A 19,312-nucleotide genomic window follows, 5' to 3' on the forward strand; every position below is an offset into this window, starting at 1 on the left:
GGTCGGCATCGCCCCAGCTCCCTGAGAACAACGGCCAGTGTGTCTGGGAAGACAGCTGCAGGCCCTGGGCCCCGCCTCGGCCAGAGGTCTCTTGCTTGATACCAGCTCTGCCACTGAGCCTCCCCAGCTGCTTTTGTCCAGGGAGGAAATTCGAAAGCTATTTGCATGAGCTGTCTGTGTACATTTTGAGTACAAATATTCCTCTGAGTGCACATCTGTGTAAACACATCTTCGCAGGGACTGGGGAGCCCTGGTGGGGAGGCTGGGGGTCGGAGGACCCAGCAGCCCAGTGCCCCTCACCAGCGTGGATCTTTGAGCCTCGGCTGGGCATTCCCCTGTCCCCCTGGGGAGGCCACGCCACGTTTGTCAAGAGCACCACTCACTTTGGAAGGGAAGTCTGGGCACAGGGACGCACACCATCCCTGGAGGGAAGCAATCTGCTTTCTCTGGTTTGGGGGAAGAGGGAGCATGAGGTCTGCCCCCGAGCCCTGTCCTGGCAGTCTCAAGAATCACTGGGGAGGAGGGCATCGCTGTGTCCACCCTGCTGGCCCCGAGTGTGGCTAAAGCCTACTTGGCCCGGCCAGGCAGAACCTGGCTGGTCCCAGGACCCCCAGATGCCATTCCTGCTGTGTTCTCAGCGAGCAAATCCCTGCGGGGGGCAGGAGACCCCTTCCCTCCCACATGGTTGTGCATGGTCTCAGAGCCCCCGGAAGGGGCATGAGACACAGAGGATGTTGGGGGTGCCCGGTCTGGTGTTGACTGGACAAGAGAGAGGAGAGTCCTGCTCTGGGAAGGGGCTGGAAGTGGATGATCGGGAGTGGGGGCACCCTGCCCCCCCGGGCCTGGGAGCTGCATCTGATGACCCCTCTGCTACCCACATGGCCTGTCTGGGGTCCAGGCTGATGGGGTGGGGGGCAGGAGGTTCCTGCTTGGGGGTGAAGACTGAGGGCCAGTGGCAGGGTGAGGGGCTTATGCAGGAGGGCGGCTGAGTGTCCCGTGGACTCGGGCTGCTGCTGGGCATGCTCCCTGAGGTCCGAGTCTGTGGTCCTCACGGTGTCATCCTCACCAGCAGGGCCTGCCGGGGGTCCAGGCTCATGCTGGGATCTCAAGAAGGATGGGGTCCTGGGGTCTCAGACACTGTCTCCTGTCTTTTCCAGGGCATGCTCATGGAGGGGCCGCCGGGCCCTGAAGGCCCCGCGGTGAGTGTCGTGTTTCATTTCTCAGGCCTGTGGGAGGTGCTTGGGGGTGGGGGATGGAAAAGAGAGGGACACTCACTGCCCTTTGCAGACCCCACCCCGCACCCCGCCCCCCTCACCCTCCCCTGAAGTGGGAGGAACGGGGTGTTGCCCTGCGGCTGTGTCTTTGAATTCGGTCTTGATTTTGTTTTTAATTCCAGGGTCTCCCAGGACCTCCAGGAACGATGGGCCCCACTGGCCAAGTGGGTGACCCTGGAGAGAGGGTAAGGGTGGCTTAGCACTCAGCTCGCTGGGTGTCCGCGTGTCTTTCCGCTCTCTGGCTGGTGTCCTCACGCCTGCAGATGGCGGCTGGAGCGTCAGCTTCCTTGTGCACACCGCCCGGCCCTGTTACCTCTCACGGCACCTCCTCGTTGTGTCCATGTACACACCTGGGGAGCGGCACCCCCTCGCGGCCCTGAGCCTGGGGCAGGTGGTGTCTGCGAGGCCCCCACGGAGGCTGCTGTGCTCGGCTCGCAGAGGGCCCCGCAGCCTGCGTTAGTCTCCCAGCGACGACTGCTGTCCGCGGCACCCGGGATTAGGATCTGCATCGATCCTTCCTCAGTATGAGAGCTTCCTGGGCCTCGATTTCCCCTCACTCCATCTTCCTTCTTGGAAATCAAGCAACAGAACGGGAGGGCTTGCTCTGGGTCAAAGGGACCCTCCCCGGGGTCCTCTGATCATAGGGACCCGTCCCAGGTTCCCAGTCAAAGGGACTCACCCTGGACTCCCCACCCCCTGGGTCTGGGGTCCCCAGATCAAAGGAATGTATCCCCGGGTCAAAAAGGACCCATCTTGGGGTCCCCCCACCATCAGAGGGACCTGTCCCAGGTCCCCGGGTCAAAGGAACCCTTCCTGGGTTCCCTCTGTCAAGGGGACGCGCCCCCCGGGGTCAGACGGACCCACACCTGGTTGCTGCTGGAGAACGCGGGCTGAGCCCAGGACGCCACAATTTCGCTGTGACACCTAGTGGAGCTTTGGGGTACTGCAGCCTTGGGGCTTCTTGGCCCGCTGGGCTCGTTTCTTCTCCTGTGTTGATTATTCCTGTGGCTCTAATGAATATCGACGTGAGCACAATCAGATTAAGAGCTAGTCATCAGATGGCTAAGTTGTGGACAGGAGAAACTAGGAGCGTGTGTGTGTGTGTGTCCTAATGGATGTTTATCCCCAGGACCTGGCATGCTGCCCAGAGAGTATGGACCTAACGGTTTGGGTGGGTGTGTGGATGGGGCCGGTGGCTGGGTCTGGTCACGTGGTGAGGCGGCTAGGGTCTGCTTCTGAGGCAGCACAGCGGCGGGCAGCCAGGCTCTGGGGCCTCGGAGCGGGGCTGGGGCCATGTGGCGGGCTGCCCCGCCCACAGAGCAGGTGAGCGCTGAGATGGACTTCAGACTGTGTGGATTAGGGTTAGCAGCGGCCGAAGGAGGGGGTTCTCGTTCTGTGTGGCCGGGTCACCTCAGGACCCCTCAGATGGGCATCAAACAAGACTCTGTGCCATGCTGTTTCTCTCTAGCTGGTGGCCCTGGGGCCCCAGAGGACGGGGGTCTTTCTCCATGGACCAGGATGGTCTTCCACACCTCCTGGCCCCTCCCCTCTGCCACGCGGTCGCGACTCCAGATGTAGGAACCACTGCTCTGCCCCTGGCTCCAGCCCCAGACCACTTGAGTTCTGCCAGCTCTACCCCAGCTTGCTCTGGAGACCCAGTCCCCAAAGGTCTGTGTGAGATGGGGCGACCACCAGCGGCCCCCACAGATGCTCGTGGGAGGGCTCCGTGAGCATGACCGAGTCCAGATGTCAGCGAGGGAGGACCACGTGGCGTGGCAGGTGCTGTCTTGTCCCTTAGATGCAGGAGAGGACGCTATTCACAGCGTGCATGGATATGGACAGACCACAGTCAGCCTCGGTGTTGCTGCAAGTGTCCGTCCCTCTGTCCACCGTCCGCCCATCACACAGGCCGACTGTCACTGAGGCCGACTCCTCCCCACTTGCTCCCTGCCTTTGGGCTGAGCCTGGCTCGGGTCCAGTGGTGAGTGGTCAGCTGGGGCCTTGCGCACTGCAGCCGGACCCGGCGGCTCTGTTGGAGGACCCAAGGCCCCTGATAGTGGAATATCGTTGGTTCGAGCAACTGATGTCTCTTAAATTCAAGCCAGGATCTAGGAGCCTGGGGACTGGGCATGGGGTCAGCAGAGACACCCACTCCTATAAGTATGCTGTCCCTGGAGTTAGAGGGAAACCTGCAGCCCACCGGCCTCCCCAGTGCCTTTCCAAGTGGGGAGGTGGGAGCTGATTCCAGGAGCCGAGCACTGCCCACCCCTCCGGATCCCATTGAAGCCACCGTTGTCTAAGGAGATGTCTCTGCTCACAGCTCAGCATCCTCTCAATGCCCTGCTCTCCTGGATGTCACCTGGCACCTGTCACTAAGGAGACCTCAAAATCCCTTTGTAGGGAATGGAAACATTTTTTTCCATCCTCTTAGGTTTTGTGATTGGGACGTGCAAATTAAACTGACAGTAAAGTGTGTTAATAGGAGAAAAGACACGCACTTTTATTAATATTTTAAGTTTCATGTGTACAGGGGCATCACAGAAAGGCAGTGAAAACTCAGAGAAGCAGCTAGACTTGAGTATCATAGACTTATGTATCATTTCAGCCAAGGGCGACACATCGTGGAGAAGTGACTAGCAAATCTATGGGGGAACTAATGGAAGGTAAGGGTCGTTTTAGTAAGGTCTGCTTACGCAGACTTACCTCCGTGCTGGCTCCCTGTCTCCAGTGATAGGGGTTGTTCTTGCCCTGGTACAGATGGGGATGGGGGATAATTCATGCCATGCTCATGAAAGAAAACTTACACTCTCCTTTTAGGCAGAGGAGGGGAGGGCAGAGGACTTTTGTTGATTCTCAGTTGCCTTCAGCTCAAAATAGTCCTCACAGCAAAGTGGCATATTTTGGGGTGGCACATTCTGATCCCATTCACTGGCTTGGCCTCATTTGCTTGTCTGTACGTAGGAGGTTTTCACTGGGTGATCTGGAAGGATCCTGCCCTCCCCCCTGCCCAGTTCCCCCATCCTGGGATTCCCTAGCCTTTCCTATTACTGTTTATTAATCAGTTTTTTGTTTGTTTGTTTGTTTGTTTTAGATTTTATTTATTTATTTATTAGACAGCGAGCGAGAAACAGCATGAGAGAGGAGAGGGTCAGAGGGAGAAGCAGGCTCCCCGCTGAGCCGGGAGCCTGATGTGGGACTCGATTCCAGGACCCTGGGATCATGACCTGAGCTGAAGGCAGTCGCTTAACCAACTGAGCCACCCAGGCGCCCTATTAATTAGTTTTTTTAAAAAAGGTTTATTTATTTATTTTAGAGAGAGAGAGTGAGAGCGTGCCCATGAATGGGAAGGGCAGAGGGAGAAGGACAAGCAGACTCTGTGCTCTGCACAGAGCCTGATGCGGGGCTCAATCTCACAACCCCAAGATCATGACCTGGGCCAAAACCAAGAGTCGGTTGCTTAACTGACTGAGTGACCCAGGGACACCAGTTACATATTAGTTCTTATCTAACCTTGACTGGCTGAGCCTGGCTTCCTAACGGGCTGGCTGCCACTTCCTCCCAGCTGTTCTTGCCCTTGGGCGGTGTCCCAGTAGAGAAGGGGCCTGAGCCATCACCCCATCCGCCTTCCCCTAGTGAAGACGGGGAGGCCCAGGCAGGCAGGGGTGGGGGGAAATTGTGAAAGCAACAGGGGGAGGCAAGGCAGGGCTGGGGCTGATGTGGCCCAGCTCTCCTTCACGCAGTGGGGAGGCTCCCACTCCTTCCTCTGGGGCTCAGAAGGAAACTGAGGACGAGAGAGCCGGGGGTCCTGTGGGCGCTGCTAGCTCCCACGTGGGGCTGAGTACTCCCCGAAGCCCCACTCAACATGCGTGTTTCCTATCAAGTCGCTTCATGTCCAGGACGGAGGCCCCCTCCCTCCCTCCCTGCAGAATCTGATGCGTTTGGTACCCTCGGGGCGGGGGGGGGGTGGGGAGCGGCAAGGGAGGTCACACCTGTCCGTCCGTGATAAGGACGTGGCTGTCCTGCTGCCTGGCCAGCCCCGTCTCCCATTTGGGAGGGTCTCAGCCCCCACCCACCGACCACTTCTTCAGGTTTCAAGGGTTGGGGTTTCCCGTGGGATTTTGCTTGAATACGTTTTCTGTGCCTTACACGGTTTGTAAGCTGTGCTCTAAAGGGCATCCATCAGTGCCCCCTCCCTTAGGAAAGCGCGCTTCCCAGGTACCCGCGGCGTCCCCAGCACCACCTTGGGGATGGCACCCCACCCTGCCACCGCATTCCCTGCTGGCTGGCTGGATTTTCGCCCAGCACCAGGGGAACGGACACAGGCCAGGTCGCTGGCACCCTGACGGCAGATTCCACTGAGGATTGATCGTATGAAGCGCTTAGCTTCGCAGACGCAATTTCTAGTGATGCGTCTGCTGGCCCGCAGGGCAGGCTGGTTTCTCTGTTGTCTCCCCGCCTCCTGGGGACGCGCATGCGGACCTGTTCTCCCCCCGTGTGCTCCTGAGTCAGACCTCTTTGATGGGGCCACCATTCAACCCCCCACAGTTGGTTATTCACATGCCCCCACAGCCAGGTGTCTCTGTGCTTGAGCTCACTAGGCCGTCCCGGACAGACGGCTGTGGGCCTCCCTTGCTGCTCCCACCATCTGGAGGGTGCGAAGTGCATCCGATTCTGCAGGGAGGGAGGCGCCCCTGTGGGAAAGTCTCCGTTCTGGACATGAAGTGTCTTGAAAGGAAACCTGTGGATCTGTGCCCACAAGCCACGGGGGCACGGCCCTTCCCTGGGCATCATGGGTCACCGTCCTTTCTGTGGCTTGGTCATCCCCGCTCTGTGAGACATCGCTGAGCACTCAGCCGGGCCTCTTGAGTCTTCTTGTTAATCCCTGGAAGCCAGAAGGACCCCCTCTCATAGCAGGAGCCTACCGGGCGCTCCTCGAGAGGGGACAAGGCCGAAATTAGAAACAGTCCTGGGCACATCTTAGTCCCTCCGTCTGGCTCCAGCAGCCGCCCAGGGCTTGGAAAACCTCCGTGGGCATGGCTCGGGCTGTCCTACCCGCGCCCGCTCCTGTTCCGGGGGGGCGGGCATGGTGGGGGGCAGGTGGGGTCAGCGGGACATGTGGCCAGCCCCTGACCCCACGGAGAGCATCGCTGGCCACTCCCAAGCTCTAATTGCCCAGGAGCTGGTCCTGTAAGGAAAAGCGGCACATTTACTGAGGATCTCCAGGATTCATGCCAGGTTCCTTTTCTGGGTCTTTCTAAGAGCCAGGCAAAAATATCTCAGTATAAAAACTCCTCTGGTCTTTGGGGGCCCTCCCCGACACCCTGCTGCCTGTTTCGGGAGCAGGAGCATGGGCTGCTGCTGGGCAGCTCACCGGGTGCCGAGCTGAGGGCTCACGGACTCAGCTTTGGGTCTGGATCTGCAGCTTCGCCAAGGATCTGAGTGCCCTGTCCCTTCATCTTGGTGCAAGAGCAGGGCCAGCATGGCCTCACGACACCCCCATTAAACAACAGCGATTTCTTTTTTTTTTTTTTTTAAAGATTTTATTTATTTATTTGAGAGAGAGAGAGAATGAGAGAGAGTGAGTACATGAGAGGGGGGAGGGTCAGAGGGAGAAGCAGACTCCCCGCCAAGCAGGGAGCCCGATGCGGGACTCGATCCCAGGACTCCAGGATCATGACCTGAGCCGAAGGCAGTCGCTTAACCAACTGAGCCACCCAGGCGCCCCAACAACAGCGATTTCTTAATGCGGAGGCGGCCCCCTTGTTTCTGGACTCGCTCGAGGTGTGGCCCAGAGCCCCGCGGTGCTGGGGCTTTACAACACTTTTCTCCCACCAAGTTCGGACACTGATTTGGGGGCCAGCTGACCAAGTCATACAGAACAGGTGACCTTTCTTATTTTGCTTTTAACCCAGTAGCTGGAGCCGAGTGGGGTCCCCGTGACCTCCCCATCAGCTTGCTGGGGCGGTCCTTGGTGTCCCACGCGGGCCGTGTAACAGAGTGAGCCACGTTGTGGTCAGTGTCCTGAAAAGTGGGGGGCTGGCTTGGAGGTAGCCCCGCCTTCCCGCTCGGGGACAGAGGCGTTAGGTTACAGACCTTGGCGCTTGGCAGAGGTTTGCTGACAGTTCTGCAAGCCGTCATGGGTTGGGGGCTCTGCGGGACTTACATCACACTGTAAAGCTCTGGAAGGATTCACAGGGGTGGGACATCACCTTCTGTCTCCATCGTTCTGGTTCCAGAGCCTCCCCAGCCCTAGCGAGGCTGCGGTCCCAGCACCGTGGCTCAGAAAGAGCAGGGAAGGAGGACATGGTGGGAGGGTCTTGGGGAGGGGAAAGTGGATGAGGGGCCGCCCCCAGCCTGCCCCCGGCTTCCAGGGCCATGAGACACCAGTGTCAGGTCCCCGGGAGACACGGACCCTGCATCTTAAATTGCGGTTTGATTTGGGACTGACCCCGAGGTGCAAGGCTCAGCAGCGAGCAGCACCCCAGATTTCCAAGAGGAGACCCCGGGTAGCCAAACCAGTTCTCGATTTTTCCTTTTTTAAACACACTTCTTGTCTTCTGAGGATTTTTTTCCAAAATGGCAGGCAAGGGCAGTTTGGCCGCGTCTGTTAGCAGACCTTTGACCCAGGGGTTCTGCTTCCAGGCACTTCCCTGAGAAAGCTGCCCGCCTACCCACCGCCGCGGCGCGCGCCCTCGGAAGGCAGGCGGGGTCAATGAGGAGCCCCTCCCGCGTGGGCAGCTCTGCGGCCACTAAGCTCGTGAACAGGCCGCGGTGCCCAGCGAAGAGCAAGAGCAGATTGCGGGGCCGTGTTGTAGGGGACCACCTCCTGGAGAAGGAGCAGCACCTCCCAAGCCGCACGCACGCCCCGCACCCCCGCACCCCCGCGGGTGCGCTCTGCGTCCGTCCCTGCCGGTGCTGGCTACTCTGGGGGAGGAGAGGGAGCTTCCCCTTCTCGCTTTGTACAAATCACGTTCTACAACAGCTCTCAGGTGTGGAGAGTTATACCGGGGTGCGGCCGATGGGGGTCCCTTTCCGTCAGGAAGAGGGAGTCGAACCTCCTTCTGGAGGCAAAACGGGCTTTATGCACCTCAGGCTGGGTGGGAGTCCACCAGGATTAGTGAGGAAGCTGGGCTGATAAAACAGTTTTTTTTGAAGATACACGGTCTTATTTGTCTTATGTTTGTAGAGTCCTGAAAGGGGCAGGGTCCCGCTAGAGAATCTGTAGAAGGTGTCTGTCTGGCACCTGCCTCAGGGACCAGATTAACGGGGTCTGTGGAGACCACAGGGTCGGCTGTGTACACACGGGCTCCTGAAATCGCTGGAGAGGGGTCTGTGTCCCGTGGATGTCCTTTACATCTGTCCCAGAGAGCAAACGCGTCGACTGCCTTCTGTCCAAGCAGCCACACGCAGAGTCGGTGGGGACCGGGTCACGAAGGGCAGCACGCTGGTGGATGGAGGACTTGGGCCTTGATGTCCTCGGGGCGGCCCCGCCTGCTGGTCCGCAGGCCTGGAGGGTGGATGCTGCCCGCCTCCCAGAGTGTGACCTGTGTCCCCGGATTGCAGTCTCCCACCTCTCTCTGCCCTTGCAAATCTCTCTAGGTCTGGCTCAGGGCCCCCTCCCTCATCCCTCTCCCCCCAGAAGCCTTTCCTCTTCCTCAGCCCACAGCCAATGCCTCTCTCTTCCCTGCGCTTGGCTTCTGGAACATTCCATGCCATGGGGTCTTGCTGCTCTGTGCATTTCCTCGCGGGCTGCAGCTCTGACCTCATCTGGACACAGCCCTGCTCCATCCCTGTTGCATTCTGACACAGCTGTCTTGGGCCTTCTGTCCACAGGGTCCCCCTGGACGCCCAGGCCTTCCTGGGGCTGATGGGCTGCCTGGTCCTCCTGGAACCATGCTCATGCTGCCTGTGAGTATCCTTATTTGTGGGGGTGGGTGGCCAGGGCTCAGGGCTCAGGGCTCAAAATGCGGTGGAGATGGTGCCCTGGGCTCTGTCGAGGATCCATCCCCTGGCCACAGAGTCACTCCGACGTGGGCCAACCGTCTTATAGAAATGGGCTCCTCTGAGGGCGTTTCTGCCGATGAGCAGAGTGGACCGTGGTGGTCAAGGCCTCCCATTCTCTGCTGGCATCCAGGGCTGGCCCATCCAAGGGGCAGGGAGTCTGGCTCTCTGCAAGAAAGCTGAGTGGTGTCTGTCCATCTCCGCTGGATCTCCAAGTGGGATGCCGCCAGCTGGCTCCCCCTTGTGCCTGACCTGCCGGTGCCATCTCCTTCACTGGGAGCCCAGGCCCAGGAGGGCGTTGTGTGGCATGCTGGCCTGGGCCTCAGGCTTCTGACTGGTGGCCCAGTGCTGCCCGGGAGGCTGGGCACAGCTCAGGGAGACTCTGTGTAGAGCCAGGAGCTTCCCGGCTAGGCCTCCCCAGTGCAGGCCTTTGCACTGGGCCCTTGGCTTTTTCTTGCAGTAGGTAGGGGCTGTGGGGTCTCAGGGTGAGGTGCCACAGAAGCACCTCTTCTGTTTCTTCAGAAAGTTCTTCCCGGACCTGGGCCAGGTCTCCAGGTGGCCCCAGGGCTGAAGCTGGCAGGTGGGGCTGGGGCAGCGTGTCCCTGGAGGGGTCTGGTGCCAGACGTTGCCCGACCAGACCCCCCAGTGCTCCGCTGTCGCCCAAGAGGCCCCGGGGTCCAGGGTGGGCACCTGCGTCAGTGCACCCCGGGTGACCCCCGTCTTACACCCGCAGTTCCGCTTCGGAGGGGGCGGTGATGCCGGCTCCAAAGGCCCCATGGTGTCGGCTCAGGAGTCCCAGGCTCAAGCCATTCTGCAGCAGGCCCGGGTAAGTGGTGCCTGTGTCCCAGGTGGGGGGCCAGTGGACGGGGGCTCACCTCCTGGGGGATCAGGACACTGTGGGGGCATGCACCTGTCCTTGTCTAGCTGGGGGCCCAGGCCAGCACTGGGAAAGGGGCAGGAGGGGTGTCAGGGTTCCCTCGGCATGGATACGGACGTGCAGGGCCGTCTGCCGTCCCCCGCGGGGCTCCGGGTTGGACAGACCTGGAAGGGGCTCCCTGTGGTGGGGCGGGACTGAGATAGAGCCTCTGGGAGAGCACCTGTGGGCCCCAAAGCCCCTCGCCTGGCCTGGGGTTCCCGAGGAGACGTTCTTCCTGACGGCTCCACTCTTTGCAAATCAGCTGGTTAGTGAACCGAGGTTTTAATTGATGATGCTCCAGATTGCTGATTGCAGGTGGCAAGAGCAAAGCCCGGTTCTGTGAGGTGGGTGGGATGGGTGATCCGTCAGTGGAGCGTCGCCGCTAATGGGGCGTTTCAGGAAGCTGCTAAATAATCCCTTGTTTGGGCAATATTTATGTGGCTCTGGTGCAGCAGAGGTGATGTTAATGATCAGAACGCGTGGATAATTACAGGACGGCTTGAGTATTGAGTTGTTGCTATGGAATAAATTGTCCGCATGATGCAACACAGTGCATGACAAACCCCATTGCCCGCGGTTGGATTTATTGGCTGGGCCTGCCTGGCTGGCCTTTTAATCTGAGAGCTTTAATTGGAGCCAAATGGGTGATGGGCTTACAAGATTTTATAATGTGCACAAATCTTTTCCAAAATGAAAATGGCATGGTGCAAGGGCCGGGGCAGGGAGATGGGGCGGGAAACTGAGTCGCAGGACAGGAGCAGAAGAGATCCTTTAGGACAGGGGGCTGAGCTGGGCTGTGGCAGGTGGGAGCCATGCTCTGGGCGAGGCAGGGTGGGTGACAGCCGAGGGGCATGGGAGGGGGCGCCGGCTGGGGAGAAAGGAGCAGGTAACCCACCCCTACAAGGGGGGCACGACCCCCCCCCGCCCGGGTTCCCCCTCTGTCTCCTCTGTTCCATTCGTGGTTGGCTCAGAGGCCCCAGAGGAGTCTCGGTGCTGGGTTTCTGGAGCTTCATCTGACCCCCTCCTGCAGAGGCCCCTGTCCTTGGCGTGCCCCGTCGGGCCTTTCCTGCCCAGTGGAGCCTCCCCTGCTAGGACCAGTTCCCCAGCTGTTCCTCAGCCTGCCCTGTTTTCTCTTGCAGCTGGCCTTGCGGGGGCCGGCTGGCCCGATGGGTCTTACCGGGCGACCTGGCCCCATGGTGAGTCCTTGGTGGGGGAGAGTGGGGGAGCCTGGTGAGGGCTGGGGAGTCCTTTGTCAGTCCCTTTTGGCTCCCAGCTCACCCGGAGAGAGCACCCTTTAAGCTCTTTTCAACCACTAATATATCAGCGGCACCCCAGCGGGTATGGGGGCCCTGGGCAGGTGTTGGGGGGAGGCCCTGGTGGCCCGGGGGCTGGGAGGCCGGCCATACCTGCTCTGGCTGTGATTTTGCCTCGTGACCCAGGGAGCCTTTCTTTCCGGCTATCTTTATTCTTTACAATCACATTTCCAAAGTCAAGAGCACTTGAGTGGGGGCAGACCCAGCCTTCCTCGTGCTGCCCTCCCCAGCTGCACAAGCCGTGTGTGGTGTGTGCCCAAGCATACTCAGGGCCGACAAACGGGATCAGCAGGGAGTGTGGGCGGCCTTTGCCGTTTGCAAGGAGACGGAAGATTTAAACACCCGCCAGTCCGTTCCCTGGGAGGGGCGGACTTGGCTCTCTGCCCCGGGTCTGCCTCCGGCACCTTCCCCGTCAGTGCTGGCTCAGGGCTGCTCAGTCCTTCTGCGGCTCCTGCCTCGTCGTGGGCCCGGAGGATGCCCACACGCTGCCCTGAGCTGCGGGCTGTGACAGACCCCAGTCACACTCATCCTGGAGAGAGAAGCAAACACGGTGCGGGCTTCATGGCTCCCGCTGTCCAGAATTTTGTTCAAAACGAAGAAGACATCCGCACAACTGGAAAGTTACTCATCGTCCCTCAGGCTCTGTTCAAGGCAGGCAGGCTGGACTCCTCTGCTCGTTCTCAGCGGAGCCCTGCCCCACGGGGCGACCCCTTTCCCGGGGTCTGATGAGCGTTCCTTAACCCAGACCGTGTCTCTCTAGGGCCCTCCAGGGAGCGGAGGTCTGAAGGGCGAGCCGGGAGACATGGGGCCTCAGGTACGTAGGCACCTCACTCTTGCTGCTTGGAGGGGCACCTCCAGTGCGTTGGAGGTGGTGACCGCTGGAATGGGGGACCCGACACTGCGTGTCTTCAGAGAAGCCGGTGGGAGTTGTGGCTTTGTGCACAGCTGGGCATAGAGCAGAAATACCTGTGCTGTGCAGGGGGACAAGCTGGCCCCGTCGGGCCCTCACTCAGGGCCGTAGATCCTGTGCCCTGCCCGCTGCGGCCCAGAGCCACCATCGGCTGGGCTGATGAACATGGGGACAAGGCTTTGCTTTTGCCTCTGAAAAACACGGATCCGGCCTGACCCTTTGCCCTCTCTGCTTCCGGACAGGGACCCCGAGGTGTGCAGGGCCCACCTGGCCCGGCCGGAAAGCCTGGAAGGAGGGTGAGTTTTGTGGGTCAGTGCCAACAGCCGGGTCACGCGGGGGCGGGGAGGCTGCTCTGTCCCCGGGGCCAGGCTCGAGGCCCGAAGCCTGGCTACTCCCTTCCCATCGAAGGGCGACTGTTTTCGAGGCCGGATCCCCTTCCCCCGGGCGTGAGCTGAGCCAGTGGGTGCTCAGTGTCCTGGGGCAGGTGCAGCTCACCCACCTCTGCTGGCCTGGCCTCTGTCCTGAGCACGTTCGTTCAGTTTACAAATGTTTTTAATTGAGGCAGCTTCCCAGGCCCTCCGGGAACAAGCATGGAGAAGACAAAGTGATTGGTGGGCCTTCTTTCCTTGGGGTGGCCTTGTTTCTCCAGAGATGGGGTAGGGGAATGGCCCGGCAGATGTCCGGGGCCCCCGGGACTCTGGGGGGCAGTTCCAGTGGATGGAATGAGTTTGTTTCCATATGACCATGGCTGCTGAATAGGACGTGCGTTTACAGGTTGGTATAAATTAATGATCCCCATCCAGACAAGCCAGGGAGAACCTAATGAACTCACATCTCACCAAAAAGATGGCTAAGGAGCAGGTCTTTTCAGCCAGAGAAGGCTTCAAGTGAGGGAAGAGAAGGTTCTGGATGTAAGCCTGTGTGAGGGGTGCTGTCCCCTGGGGCTACCTGGCCACTCTGCTTGGAAAGTGTGTGGGGTGGACAGGACTCGTCTGGGGGGCTAACAGTGGTCCTGAGCAGGAGTGATGGGGGCACAGCTCTTGTGTGGCCGTCAGGACGCGGGTCCCCCATGCGTGGGGGATCCAGGCCCCATGCAGGGTCAGACCCATGCCTCCATGCAGCCCACCAAAGCCGGAATTCGGTGATTCTTGGGAGACAGTCGGGGGTTTATCTTGGACCTGATTCCGGGAAGAATTGTATTTCATTAAAGGTTTCTGTGAGTTTCTGTAAACGCGTAGTGTCCCGTTTTCCCGGATCCTCAGGCAAGCAGGGGAGGGATGGGAGGGTGGGGAAGGCGGACAGCGGGTCCTCCCGCGGCTGGCGGGGTTCCGCGGCCCGGGGTGAGAGCACCCAGGCGCCCAGAGCGCACAGTGTGAGGGAGGACAGGCGGCGGGAGGTCGGGCGGGCTGCGCTGGTCTGTCGCTTCTCTGGAGGCCCCGTAGCCGGGTTGGAGCGCGGGCTGTGAACATGGGAGCGGCTGCGCGTCCCGCTGAGTGGCGCCGGGCCGTGAGGTCGTGGGAGCAGTTCTGACGAATCTCCCATGATTTCTGAGTGTGTGCACGCCTGCGGGGGGCCCCTGTCAGCCGCTCTGTTCGCCTGGCTTGGCTTCAGCGTTTTGCCCCGGAGCTGCGCCTCTTGGGCTCCTTTCCCGAGGTGACTTTTCATCCCTGGCAGCTCCTTGTAACCTTGAACCCCGGGGAGACACACTGTCTCCTTGTGGTCTACCCGGGTCCCTGGCTTCTTTCTTCTCTGTTGCTGCTCTGTCTCCCCTGTACTTTGAGGCCAAAAGCTGCCGCTTTCCAAATGTTCTGTGCCGGGAGGTGAGCGGCCCGGGGACGGCCTTGTTTGATCAGCTGCACGCCGGACGCAGGGAGGAGAGAGGACGTTGATCTGGGTCAGCCCTTCATACTCAGCTGCCTGACATCGCTCGTTAGCGAGTTGGCACCTGGCTGAGTGTGCCCCCGTCCCCGTCCAGGTGGCCTCAAGCCTGGCGGGGCTCTCCCGGGGCGACCGCGGGGCCTTTGTGGTGAGCCTGCCCTTTGTCCCCGTGGCCAGTCGGGTGGGGGCCGTGGCCTTGTCCTTGCAGTTCCCTGGGAATAGCTGGAAGTAATGGGCTGGGGAGTGGCCTCCACAGATGGAGTGTCGTGCTTGCAGTGGGCGGCTGTGTGGCTTTTGTGAGACCAGCCACCACTGGGGGCTCAGTTTCCTTTGTAGCCAACTGGACTGATCCTAGGCGCTTGCCGTCTGTGGCTCTCCATTCTGTCATCTGGCTTCTGAACAGTGGAAGGGAAGTGAGCTGTGTATTGATGCGGGGACACGCTCTCTCTGAGCCACAGACCCACAGCCCCCCCGCCCCGTGGACAGACGGAGCTGCCGCTTGGCTCTCCTGCAGCATGGTCTCAGCCCAGACACAGAGACGGGTGGCCCTACCCCCATCTGACATTTCAGATGACGAGGCTCACAGAGACGGGAACCACGTCGAGAGGCGCGCAGCAGCCCCAGGACCCCGGCTCTGGGTCCTCTGGACCAGCCCGGTCATGTGGGGCTGTGCGACTCTGCTGGGCCTCCCAGGAAGCCACCACTCACAGGTCCCGGTGACAGCTTGCCTCCTCTGTTCCAGGGCCGAGCGGGGAGTGACGGAGCAAGAGGGATGCCTGGGCAAACAGGCCCCAAGGTAGGCTTCGCTCACCGCCTCCCAGTGTCCTCGGAACCGTGGCCGCCATTGCTGGCATCAAATTGGTGATGTGGCCAATATGTCCGTCATGGGGTGAATGTAATTCTGATGACAAGTGATGACTCATGGCGTTCACGCTCACCCAGCGAGCACACCGTGATATGGACGAGCTGCTGTTACCCGGAGTGGGCAGAAAATGGGTCATCACACCTGGCAGGTGTCGGACATCTGTTCACCTAGCAGCTGCTGCGGATGAGCTCGGGTGCTCCCCACTGAGCTCCTGCGAGGCTCTGGTCTCGGCTCCCCAGAGCGGCAGGAGGGAAGAAGGGCTTCTTGACTCTCTCCCCATGGCCCACGGTCCTCTTCCAACCACAGAAGTCTCTTAAGCCTGGATTAGCCTACTCTCAGCCTCACCCCACGTGGTTTGCCACATGCACGAGACAGGAGGCAGCCCGGGGTGGCCGGGGAGCCAGGGTGCGTGTGGCCCCGTGTCGGCCCATCCACCAGATGAGTATGGGCGGCTACGTGTGCCAGGCCTGCTTGGTGCTGAGGGCAGAGCAGTGAGCGAGACGGGTGCACATGCTGGCTCTGCCAGCGAGGCTCAGAGTCTGTGGCCCAAGGACAAAAGTCACCTCTGTGTTTCTGGCCTTTGTTGGTGTTTGGGGGAAAAGAGCCCGGGAACATAGGCCCAAGGCAGTGGGGTGTGCGGTGAGCGGAGGCCAGGGGTCACTGCGCACGGGGTTCCTGGGGCCCGGGTGCACAGACACCACCTGAACCGTGGCCCGAGGCAGGGCGGCCGAGCTGTGTGCGGCACGGCGTCTGAGCAGCCTCTCTGTCCCCTTGCAGGGTGACCGCGGCTTCGACGGCCTGGCCGGACTGCCGGGGGAGAAGGGCCACCGGGTGAGTGTCCTGTCTGAGCGCTCGCGGCAGAGGCCCTGATGGGTTCTGTTTCTCTGGAGGCCTTCGCGCTCTCGCGTGGGTCTGGGTTCCCTCCAGTCCCGGGTGGTCCCTAAAGAAACTTGCGGGTGTGGGGGGTGAAAGCCAGTGCCAACGTGATGCGTTTGCTGGTGGAAGGTCAGCCCAGAGAAAGGCCCCGCGCTCGAGGGGCGCAGGAGGGCAAGGGTGAGCCTTCCCTGGAGAGACCCGCTGTCTGATTGGTGGTGCACCACGAGCTGCCAAGGGCCCTTTGCACAGCCCACGTGGCTGCAGCTGACGAGGGCGGGTGTGTGCTGTGGCCAGCAGGCCCGTGTCTCCTCCCGTGGGAGGCGGTCTCCACGCGACGGCCCTGTGCCGCTCACCGGACACTTTCTACCTTGCCTGTTCTCTTTGAAGCAGACAATACCTCTTTTATACTTGGGCACGTGTGGATACGCGGGCATGCACACATGCTTGTTGGTTGTGTCGGCGGGGGGGGGCGGGTGTTATCCATCACGTCCCACAGCGTGTTGAGAAATGGCCACAGTGATTTACCAAAGCTGCGTTGTCCACGTTCTCCAACTGTGACATGGAACCTGGAACAAAGGCAGGCTCCAGGTCAGGGCCCGTCCATTGGACGGATGAGCACATATTGAGCACCGACTGTGTGCAAAGCCTGAAGCTGCCAGGGGTGGGAGGTGGCCCAGCTCCCACCCTCGGGACACTTGCTGTGCAGGACGGCAGCCCTTTTTGGGGGGACCCTGTGGGGCTGGGGTGCTCTCAGAAGCTGGCAGGGTGTGGCCCAGACCCTGCTGCAGTGTCCCGGGGCACCCCGTGTCCGTGGACCTGCCCCCGGCCCTGCCTCCTGACACTAGCTCCCCAGATGGACGTCAGAGGCTCAGGGAATCTTCAGCGGGCTCGGGGCTTCCAGTGTCAGAATTACAGGAAGACGGGTGGGCATTTGGGACAGTCGTGGGCGGCTGTTCCCAGGGGCCTAACGCGGACCCTGCTTGACTTCCTAGGGTGACCCTGGTCCTTCTGGGCCGCCAGGAACCCCAGGAGATGACGGAGAACGGGTACGTGCCTGCCTGCCGGCCCCTCAGGGGGTCTGGGCCGGAAACGGCTGGGAAACGCTGGTAGCAGAGCGCTTGGCTGCCAGGCTTGGGGCTGGGGGTGGGGGGCTTGTGGAGGGCGAAGCCACGGGAGGTGGGGACAGCCTGCAAGCCACTTCTGAGGTAAAACAGGTGAAAACATTTAGCTTGACCCCTGGTCCTATGCTGTGTGGCATCCCGGAGCGGCTTTCACCTGCCACCGGCCTCAGAGAGAGGGCCCCCAATTCCGGGAGGCAGGTGCCCAGGTCACGTGGAGGAGGGGTGGCGGGAGAGGTCGTGAGCTCAGTGTCCCTGCACGTCCATGGTTCGGGCAGAGGCTGTGGTGGTGGAGCCCGGGGATTTGGGGAGGGGGTGGAGAGTCTGGGACAGACTGTCCCTGGCTCTGGAGTGGGGGTGGGGCAGCGGGCCGGGAGTGTGCAGCGGGGGACGATGCTGTGCCCGAGGCTGGAGCTGGGCCGGGAGCTGGGCCTCTCCCAGGGGGCTCCACAGAGTCCTGGTGTTTGTCAGGTATTTTCTGGGGCTGCAGGCTCAGTGTTAGACCTAAGCACCATTATCCTGTGACAGAGAAGCGCGTGGGGGGCTTTTAAGCCCCTGCCTCCATGTACCCCAGTCACTTACACTGTGTCTGGGGGTGTAGGGGTGTTTTAGGAAAAGGTTTAGAAGCTCTGTGAGTGAGGGGAGCAGGTGGGGCGTCGGAAGGGCAGGTCCCGGCTGTGCTTCTGTCCTCAGCAGCTCCCAGGTTGGCTTTGTCAGGGCACCTTCTGCTGTCCGGGCCCCAGCACAGTTCGCTGCGCCCTGAGAAAGGCCAGCAGGGTCCTCCTGGACGTCTGTGCTCCTTGAATCAGAGCAGGTGTGTGCGTGTGTGTGCGCATGCGTGTGCAGGGCTGGGTGTGCTCGTGTGTGTGGATACATACGTGTGTACGCGTGTGTGCATGCGCAGGGCCCATGTGCGCACATGTGTGTGAGCGTGACTTCACGTGCGCATGCGTGTGCCCGGTGTGCACGCATGCTCGTGTGCAGATGTGCGGGCCTGGTTGTGCGCGTGCGTGTGCGGGGAAGAGAAGGGAGCGGCCCGTTGTTGGCGAGAAGTGGCATGTTGATAAGCAGCTCCTGATCTGGACCAGTCGAGTCTAGGCAGCATTTCCCTGTCCAGCTGGGAGGAAGACTCATCTTGGTTTACTCCCCCAGCTGTGTTTAGGGCCCTGGCAGAGAGGTTAGGCTACCTTGGGGTTGGCCTGGGGGATCTGGTGACCATCCGTGACTCCTTTCCTCCCCAGCTTCTATCACTCCTGTTCTTGCCTGTCATTTACTTTCGTCCCTCTCATCCTCCCTCCCCCTGCCTCTCCATCTCCCCCTCCCTCCCTCTCCCCCTCCCTCCTTCCCCCTTCCTCTCCCGCTTCCCTCCCTCCCTCCTTCCCTCTCCCCCTCCCTCCTTCCCTCCCTCCCTCTCCCCCTCCATCTCCCCCTCCTTCCTTCCCTCCTTCCCCATCATCTCTCACCGCCTCCCAATTTTCTGTCTCCATCTGGCTTCTATCCCTCTATCATTCATCCCTATTCTTACCCATCAAGGTAACCAGATCCTTTGCTCATGTGATTTTTCTTGTGCAGCTTTCTCCCTGTTGGACCTGTGGTTTGTGACCTCCTGAACAGAGTGTCCCAGGGCCCCAGATCCCACCTTTTCCCTGCAGCTTTCTGGGAGTGAGGACATTTGGGCCTTCCCGGCTGGTACCGGGACCAGTAAATCTGGCAGAGGCAGAAGCAGCCCCAGGACAAAGCATCCTTCTGCACAGCTGCAGGGAACATTGTCTCTCTGTCCGAGCTTTAGAACTTGTCTCTAAAATCCTGCCTCTTTTCTCCCCCACAGGGTGACGATGGAGAAGTCGGGCCCAGAGGCCTGCCTGGGGAACCTGTAAGTCCTGATCGCATTCTGTGTCCTCAGCATGGCCACGGGCTGCTTGAGGAGGCTACTCTGAGCAGAGCCAGGGACCGACCCAGAGCATAGATTAGAGAAACAGAGACATCTGGGGGACTCTTGAGGGAGGAAAAGAAGGAGCACATTGGAGAGGCTGGTAGGGCAAATATGACCTTCCCTGGAGGAAGAAGCTGAGGCCTGGAGGGCTGTGGTTGGGACTCCAGGCTGCAGGCATGGTGGGCGTCCAGGGTCATCATGGTGAGTGTCCAGGGTCATCATGGTGGG

The 19,312-nt window shown here is 60.7% G+C and overlaps 1 protein-coding gene across 1 annotated transcript in view; it reads left to right on the plus strand.

Annotated features, from left to right (window-relative positions):
* The first annotated feature begins 1,160 nt into the window (after positions 1-1,160).
* Positions 1,161-19,312, plus strand: part of COL5A1 (collagen type V alpha 1 chain) — a 79,630-nt gene continuing 61,478 nt past the window's right edge. Inside the window, exons 1-11 of the mRNA XM_044920661.1 lie at positions 1,161-1,199; positions 1,397-1,459; positions 9,108-9,182; positions 10,009-10,101; positions 11,331-11,387; positions 12,265-12,318; positions 12,657-12,710; positions 15,035-15,088; positions 15,935-15,988; positions 17,026-17,079; positions 18,980-19,024. Coding sequence (XP_044776596.1) covers positions 1,161-1,199; positions 1,397-1,459; positions 9,108-9,182; positions 10,009-10,101; positions 11,331-11,387; positions 12,265-12,318; positions 12,657-12,710; positions 15,035-15,088; positions 15,935-15,988; positions 17,026-17,079; positions 18,980-19,024 — 642 coding nt within the window. The remainder of the gene's footprint in view (positions 1,200-1,396; positions 1,460-9,107; positions 9,183-10,008; positions 10,102-11,330; positions 11,388-12,264; positions 12,319-12,656; positions 12,711-15,034; positions 15,089-15,934; positions 15,989-17,025; positions 17,080-18,979; positions 19,025-19,312) is intronic.

Source organism: Neomonachus schauinslandi, chromosome 13 (genome assembly GCF_002201575.2).
Source record: "Neomonachus schauinslandi chromosome 13, ASM220157v2, whole genome shotgun sequence".
Classification (NCBI taxonomy): Eukaryota; Metazoa; Chordata; class Mammalia; order Carnivora; family Phocidae; genus Neomonachus; species Neomonachus schauinslandi.